The sequence below is a fragment of the Poecilia mexicana genome, unplaced genomic scaffold (assembly GCF_051168715.1).
Source record: "Poecilia mexicana isolate PSO_F unplaced genomic scaffold, ASM5116871v1 scaffold_5, whole genome shotgun sequence".
In the NCBI taxonomy this organism is placed as follows: domain Eukaryota; kingdom Metazoa; phylum Chordata; class Actinopteri; order Cyprinodontiformes; family Poeciliidae; genus Poecilia; species Poecilia mexicana.
Window position 1 is genome coordinate 33,308,769 of NW_028263374.1, and position 8,437 is coordinate 33,317,205.

An 8,437-nucleotide genomic window follows, 5' to 3' on the forward strand; every position below is an offset into this window, starting at 1 on the left:
AAACTTTGAGGTCTGGCCATCCCCCTTCAGCATGCACGGAAACTCACTGATTTGATAACTTTGACTCAGCCATGCCTCATGAACAAAGTGACCAAGTTTGAACCTGAGTTTGATCAAAATCCCTAGGAGGAGTTTGATCAAATATGGAAGTTGTAAACGGCCAAAATGCCGTGAAAATTAGAACTTCAATCCAAAATAGCTGACTTCCTCTCTAGAAGTCAGCTGTTTGGAAATAGCTATTCGCTATTTCAGCTATTTCATATTTGCGTAGTTTGGTGGGTTTTTTAATATGTTGCCCTCCGAAAAGGCAATTCATTTTGATTGATTATTTTTCCGTCAAACAATAACATGTCAATTTACGGACAAAGACACGTCAAGGCTCAAACAACAATGTAGGACAGACTGACTTTTAACTAAAACAAAACCAAACTGCCACAAGGGCGTACTAAATCAACAGGAGATTTTTATCACAATACAATAAGGAAAAATGAATAACAATTCTAATGAAGCTTAAATTGGTTATTTTCACGGTAAGCAATCAGTCAACAATTAAACGTGTCATTATTTGTGCATCTTTGGTACTAAAATAATATTCTGCATATGGCTGTCTAAAAGTTAAGGTTATCTTTTTCAGCACATTTAAGTTCAACTGTAATTAAAACCCCTAATTTATCTTTATATTGGCCCTGTGGGCTGGCTCCTGTATGAGCAGAACACTCCAGGAATGCAGAGCTACTGAGCCCTGCACTACCATTTATACGCTTTGAATCTCCCTAAGAAATATCATGGAATAACTAGATTTTATTTCTGTTTTATGTGATAGACCAACACAAACTAGCAAATTGTGTGAAAAAGTAAGAAACCAATAAATGGTATTCAACATTTAAAAGTTTTAAAGAAACATAGTGCCTTCATATTCAGCTCCCCTCTGTGTTTCAGTCACAGCTGCAGGTGTTTTCTTTCTCTAGTTTCTAGTGTAAATATCTAAGTACACTTGAAATAAAACAAAATTAACTTGCAAGCAACTTTTCAGCAACGCATAGGAGTTTGTTTTAAGTCAATAATTCTTTAATATATATGTAAATATTGTAGTTTCACTGGCAGATTATTTCACCTATAACAAGAGGGAATGTCTTGTTATAAGTGAAATAATCTTCCAGTAGAACTTGTACTTTTTCACCATTATTAATAATTATTATTGGGTGGAATATTGGGCCATTCACCTGGTTCTCTTCTATGATTCATCCATCTTCTTTAACCACCCTGCTAAAGAAAGATCTTCTGAATAAGGTGCAAAACATCCCATATCTTCTTTCAATTTTTTATCAAAACTGAAAGAAAAAAGCACAAACAGTACAGAAAATAATGTAATCAGTGTATTGCGCTGTAACACAATATAAAACTAAGAGTAGTGACTTATCCTTCAAAGTTCTACTTACACTGATCGTAGCAACAAATATTCTCATATCTTCATTTTTCAATTAGCATGGCTCTTGTTCTTGGAGCATATGCAAGCACAGCGGGGCGTCTATTAAAATGCAACTCAAGTGATGAACATAATTAGAGAAAATTAGATGGCTTTTTGGTGTGTGCTCTCTGTTCCTCGCATTTTGCTCATGCAAATAATCCAAGCATCCCACTTTTTATCATTCACATACACAAAGTGGCCAAAAGAGATGGCTCTCAATTCTGCTGATAAACTCGTCTTTGATGCCAATTGGTGTTCCTGGCTTCCACAGTGTTACTAAAACATAATCAAGTCTCTTGATGGTTCGTCCCAACTGCTCAATAATGCATTTGAAAAGGGAATTAGAGGCAGAATACACCATTTCCTTCCATTTAGAGCTACTTTGCTTTTGCCTTTGGCTTCATCATCACTTCGCAGTAGGAAATCACTCAAACTAATAAAACGCAGCTGACGTGATGTTCGGATAGGAATGGATCTGAAGTATTCCTTTTTCCCCCAACATCACTGGAACATTAGAGAAGCGCTCACAGTACCAGCGGGCAGTGGGCCAAATGGACCCTTTGACAACGCAAAGGATAATTTTTCCTAGAGGCTCGCTTCTGACGAAGAAAGCAAACTGCTCCCACACCCAGGACGAGAATACAATGTTTACACCCTGACTCCACGTAGGAACTGTACTTTTTTTTTTTTATTATTATAATTTTTTTGTAAACATTAAGTCACTTTGACCTCCAGTTGTGAGTTGTTGCGTTTATATTTCTTGAGAAAATCAGGTTTGTCAGACCCGGTGCGTTCTTTTGCATGTGATGCAATGGAGCAGATGGCAGCTGAAACCACTCTGAAAGCTGAAATGGAAGACAAAGGAGTAGCGAACTTAAAGGAGGACAACCCTGCGTGGGCTAGAGAAGGTAAGAATCATGTCTGAGGTGTGTAAAAAATATCTGAATGTTGCCTGTAGATGTTTATTACGGTAGCTAAAGTTAGTGTCATATTCCTTTATTAAAGTCATGTTATCATGATCAAAATGATAATATTGTTGTTTCGAGACCATTTTCAAGTAATACATTGCTAATGGTAATATATAACTTTTTTGATATTTGGGAGTTTATCCTCTTAAAGCTTAATAAACTTATGTTTATTGTTTTTGGTTGTGTTTAATTTGGATATTTAAATGTCTTCCTGTTCCAGTGTTCTGTACAAAAATCTAACAGAAATAAAAAAGAAAAACACACACTACTGAAAGAATAAATAAAATGGTTTAAGAAGTCTCTGTAAGCAAAATTAGTTAAAACATATTGATAATCAGAATTTAAAAAGTTGTTAATCTAATTTTTCAATTAATTGATTAATTGCTTATAGTTGGAGCTTCATGTTTTTTTCTGGTTTGTACCTGCAAAATAGGTGCAAGTCAGTCAGACTGGACAGAAGATCAATTTAAATCTTGCGGTGAATTCTCAATTGGATTTGAGTCTGGACTTGGACTGGGCCAATATAGCACAGTTTCTTTTTTTTTTCCAGCATATACCTTTCGTTCGTATTTTTTTCTGTGTTTAGCTCCTTCAATACTCCCCACAGCATGATGTTGCCACCACCATGTTTCCCTCTCAAATGTTCCTCATAGGGTGATGTACATTATTTTTCAGTCATATATTTCCTGTGTTCCTTAGCCTTTAAGATGCTCTTTGTTCATTAATGTTCTCTAACAAATCTCAAAGGCCTTCAAAGGACAAGGACTTTACTAAATTACACACCAAGGATCTAATTAGATGAGTGGTGTTCACACTTTTTGCAAAAGAGCGCAGAATCCCAAAGATGAAAGTAATAAGGGGACATTCTATTTTTCCAACTTGAAAATAATTTTCTTGGGATTCTTTTTTCATCTGCTCAGCAGTATATTCATCCATCCCTTTTCTTTACACCCTTGTCCCTCGGTGTCGGGAGGGTTGCTGGTGCCTATTTCCAGCTATCATTCCAGGTGATGGGTGGGGTCACCCTGGACGGGTCGCCAATCTGTTGCAGGGTTAGGGAGAACATGCAAGCTCCATGCAGAAGGACTGGGGCTGGGAATCGAGCCCAGAGCCTTCTTGCTGCAAGGCAACAGCTCTACCAACTGCACCACCGTGGAGCCCCAGCATTATATTCAATGTGCAATATTTCTTAATGAAACCAAGTGGCATTTTTAGTTTTGTCAAAAGGCAGAGTTTCCTAACTTTGTAGGTAATTTTTTTCTGTTTTTTTTTACTCTAGAAAATCCTTTTGTCCATTTCCACTAAGAAGACCAACAATTTTCTTTTAAAAACAAAATCTTCTTATATTAAACAAGTTTAACCCTTGTGTTTACAAATGGGATCCAACTGACCCCACACTTGTAAAACTTGTATCATTTACCTCAGTCCTCCACGTTTGCCTCAGTCCTTGAATGCACGAGGGTTAATAAATGGATGTTGCGGGATGTTTATAACTCTACTTAAAATAAAAAGAAAAATATTTGTGCCTATAATTTTCCATTAAAGAATTAAATTTGTCATTGAAATTCTCACAGAATTTCAGATCATAGTGCCTCACACACGGGACACTATTTGTGGCCACCAAAATCCACCAATGGCCCACACTTTGGACACCCCTGAATTAATGGATATCTTAAGACAATTGGATTTTATTTAGCGGTTTCAAAGTAAAAGAGGCTGGGTAAAATGCTGCTACACTTATTTGTAAATAATAATGAGAACCAAATATTTTCCTTCATTTCATGAAAAAAGTGTAATTGTACCATGTACTTAAAATAAAACATGTTAAGGTTTTTTCTTTTAGCCTACAATGAGTTATGCAAGTTATTTAAGTACTGTTGTGCTTTCATAACTAATGTAAATGGAGTGAGTTCTGAACTTCTGACCATAAATAATACAAAGAAATATTTTTTTCCTATTTTTTTGACAGAAAGATTCCGAAATGTGAATGCCTCTGCAGAAGACAAACAAGGAGAAACCAGTGGAGATCCTAAGCGGCGAGGTGATGGCCTTTTCCCTCTAAACGAGAGCCAAAGGAAATCTTTGTCTCCTTCATCTGGCACAACAAATGATCTGACTTCCCCTCCTAAGAGCACCATGGGAGGTGAGTGAAGGCAGCAAGCAGGGCATTCTGTACTTCACTTAGACTTTGTTTTATAAACTTCTGGATAGACAGACTCACATTTCTGTAGCAAGTGCTCTGCTTTAATGTAATAAACTGTTGTTAATCCGGACTCTAATATTTCTGCAAAGTGAATAACATATATTGTTTATCCCTCGATGCTGTGAAAATGCTTCAATATATTTCACTCTTTATTTTGAATCTTTCAAGATCAGACACATAAAATACCAATAAACGTTTCTGGTTGTGACATGACAAAATGTGGAAAGGTTTTAAGTATATCCATCCAAATTCTAAAAAAATACAAAAATTTTATTCTAAAACACCAGCCCAGCAAATGAGGTTATGATAGCCTAACAGGAACCAACTGGTAGTAGCCCCTCTGGATGTAGGCCGTTCTTAGGCTCCTAAAACATTACATAAGTATTAATGGAAAGCTTCATGTTAATCCTCACTTGAAATAACTCACAACAAGGACGTGTTACACGTGATCTACTAAGATTGTGAGCGCAATTGATTGCATGTCCAAAAGTGGTGCAGACCTCCCTATTTAAATGAGGATTTTACACGCTCCACGAGGCTTTCCTCATGGAGCGTCGGAGACCGAAGAGACCCTAAAAACGTTTTGAAGGCATCATGCCTGTCAAGTCCCATGTTTTGGCCAGGAAACTATCATGTTTTACATCTCTTTCCCACTGTCCTCTACGATTAGTAATTTGCCATAAATTTCTCATATTATAATAATTAAAATATGTATATTTAAGTTCCTCTCCAAACTGAATTCTGTTACTAGCTTCATGGTAACCTTATGTCAGCTGCTGCAGCTGCTTACAGTGGTAACAAATCAGGTGTTGTGCCAAAAAGTGATGGTCTGTCAAAAACTTATCAAGTGAGATTGTGTGTGGCCGAGGACCACATTCTGATTGAATGTCTTGATGAATGGTTTCGAACGACTTTGTCCATCGTTTAGTTCTTTTAGAAAAATTACGTTAACACCAATAGCATATATAGTTTTATGTCCAAGGTTGCAACAAAAAATCATCTTGGTTATTCTTTGCTGCCCAATGAAATGTAATTTCTGCCTGAAATGACTTTTTCACTCAAAGGGATCATGTCATAGATATGGTCTCTATAATAAGAATTACAGCGTTTCACTGTCAACAAAGGCAGGCCTATCAGATTCTGAGCACGTGACTGTAGTTTGCATGTGGTGGACAGGTAGCAATTTCAGACTTCTTGTACATCTGTCAAGGGACACTGGACATAGGTTGGGCTGGTGGGATGGCTCACATTGGGCGGTGGAAAATTTCCCTTATTTTAAAATCCAAAACTTGACAGGTATGGAAGGCATGGATTTGGAGGTATAATAATACATTTAATTTAAATGAGCATCTCAAAATGACACAAAAACATTGAAAAAAATGTATCAAAAACAAAGCTCTAAACAGTTGCATTTAACTCAACTCTGCAAATTAGTGTTCCAGTTTCCACCTGCTTTTAAAACGTGCAAACTACAAATGCAAAAACCACACCTGTAATCTGGTTCAGATTTAATTCTCTTCAGCATCATCAGCATCAGCAGACGTTTTATATATTCATAAAGGCAGACACTCTATGCCGGTCATTTTGTGGACACAGTCCTGTCTGCTCAGGATTCTTCCTGAGCTTAACCTTTATTGGAAAAGAAAATGTTAAATAAAATATCTGTCTATAGGACGCTGATAGAGACACATCCCAAAAGGTCTGCAGCAGTAACTACCAAAAGGCACTTCCACAAGGTCTCAACTCAAGAAGAACACAATCCAAAAGCATGCCATGTTTTTCATATTTTTATTTACCAAAAAAATGGAAGCCATGTATCATCTTCCTTACACTTTCCTATCACGCTCTGCTCTGCTTATCTATAACATGAAGTCTCAATTAAACACATTGTTGCTGTAACAGCAAATTGCAGCATACTTGCACAACACTGCACATTGCCTAGGCATTGTCTGCAAAATGTAATTTGATTGTAATCAGTTCTTAAAAGCCAGCTCAATTAGAAAGACAATATACCATCAGCTTAGAGGTGAGGCCTCTCTAAAAGCTCTGCAGCACGAGTTGGGAGGATTTTCCTGTGACATTGTCTTCTGTGAGTCACTGGTTCCTCATGGTCAGCGTTTGATGATCTCACACTTTATAGCTCCCAGGGGGGAAGCTTTAAAGCTTGCCCCCACTGGCAAAGGAGGCTCGAAAGCTTTGTTTCAGTTCAAGCACATTGAAAAAACTCCTGACAAAGTGTACAACAGACTGCTGGTAATTGATGATGTCTCTGAGCAGCTTTCTTGCCCCTCTCTCTATAAAAGAGGAAGGCATGATTTCCTAAATTATGCATGGGAACGGGAGGAAAAGAAGCTTTTAAACTGTTAAGACATGAGCAAAGACCAGCAACTGGGGGCTGAGTTGATTTACATGGCATAGCGAGTATTTGTGCTCTTCGAGGTTTTACGAAGAGCACGTTAAAAACTCGAAGAGCTTTTACGCTTTCAATAAAAGCTCGAAGAGCACTGTTGTAGAAAGCAATGTGCGTTTCAAATATTGTAAAAAAAATCTGAAAAACATGAGTTATTATTAGTAATAATACATTTATAACTTTAATCCCCCTGACTACGACTTTACTCATTATTTCAACTTAATTCTCTGAATTTTATGATTATTCTCATGAACTACAGCTTTATTCTCACATTATTTCGACTTTATTCTCATACTACTGTGATTTTATGCTCATAATGTTTATTTTTGTAATTTTATGATTTTATTCTCATAATTTTATTTATTTTTTATTTTCTTCTTGTGTGGCCCTAGAACTCTGAGGTACAAACAGGAAAAATAAAAGTTTGAATTTCAGAATGGAAAATCATTTTACCCTGAGTAACCTCATTTCTCAGGCTATGAATACACGGAAATACTCTGGATGGAAGAAACACCAGGGAAAACAGCTAGAAAAAAAGACAAACTAGAACAAACCAAGGTTTAATGAGCAGTTTTTCTCTGTTTGTGTCCCTCAGTTGACTGTGCTGACATTGTCCTGAACTGCCTCTTCTGCCGGTTTCACGACATGACCCCCATCCTGCCTGATTGCTGCCAGGGACTCACCAGTCATTGTTGGCCAAGCTACAGGCATGTCGACCACACTGGAGAGTCTTTGCACAGTGACGACGATGACTCTTGTGTGGAACTGGATTGTGGTTTGTTTGGGAACTGCCACGATGCGAGCGACTGTCTGGAACTGGCTATGGAGGTTTCTGAAATATGCTACCATTAGGGGGAACCCCAAAGTCTGTGAGAAAGAGCAACGACTCAGGACTAAAATTATCAGGGAATAATAAGGGGAAGTTAGATGTTTATATAGATCTATGTATTTGTGCTCAGATGGTTGTCATGAGATTGTATTAAACTTCTTTAATAAACTACCTACTATCATTGTTTTTTGTTATGATGTGATCAAATGTGCACACAATTCAGTTGTAATAGACAAGCCTTTTAATACAAATTTATGGAAAATGTTCCCGATTAATGCTACTGAATTATCTTACCTGGTTTTTGAAGGTACTTGCAATTTGATACACTAATCTCTGCTGAAGTCATTTCTAATCTCTGTCACATTGTTTCTCATCTTGCCATATATTGAAATCACATACCATGTGGGTCTTTGAATTATGTCTTCTGGTGCACTTCTATTCTAAATGGGGTGTGTATACTGGAACCAAGGATGTGGACATCACAGTGTTCTGCAATAGCAAGATAAGGTGAGTTACTTTGGCTGTATATGTTACGACCCAGCTTGGCCAGGGGAAAGGG

The 8,437-nt window shown here is 37.3% G+C and overlaps 1 protein-coding gene across 1 annotated transcript; it reads left to right on the forward strand.

Moving 5' to 3' along the window:
* Window positions 1–1,604: 1,604 nt before the first annotated feature.
* On the forward strand, window positions 1,605–7,923 carry mdfic2 (MyoD family inhibitor domain containing 2). Its single transcript, XM_014967658.2, has 3 exons — window positions 1,605–2,376; window positions 4,406–4,579; window positions 7,645–7,923. The coding sequence occupies exons 1-3, from the start codon at window positions 2,280–2,282 to the stop codon at window positions 7,899–7,901; spliced, it is 528 nt and encodes a 175-aa protein (XP_014823144.1). The 5' UTR covers window positions 1,605–2,279; the 3' UTR covers window positions 7,902–7,923.
* The last annotated feature ends 514 nt before the right edge of the window (window positions 7,924–8,437 follow it).

Coding starts and splice junctions, on each gene's coding strand:
- mdfic2 (XM_014967658.2), top strand. CDS start 2,280: ATGGAGCAGATGGCAGCTGAAACCACTCTGAAAGCTGAAATGGAAGAC. Junction 2,377..4,405: donor CCCTGCGTGGGCTAGAGAAG/GTAAGAATCATG, acceptor TTTTTTTGACAG/AAAGATTCCGAAATGTGAAT. Junction 4,580..7,644: donor TCCTAAGAGCACCATGGGAG/GTGAGTGAAGGC, acceptor TGTGTCCCTCAG/TTGACTGTGCTGACATTGTC.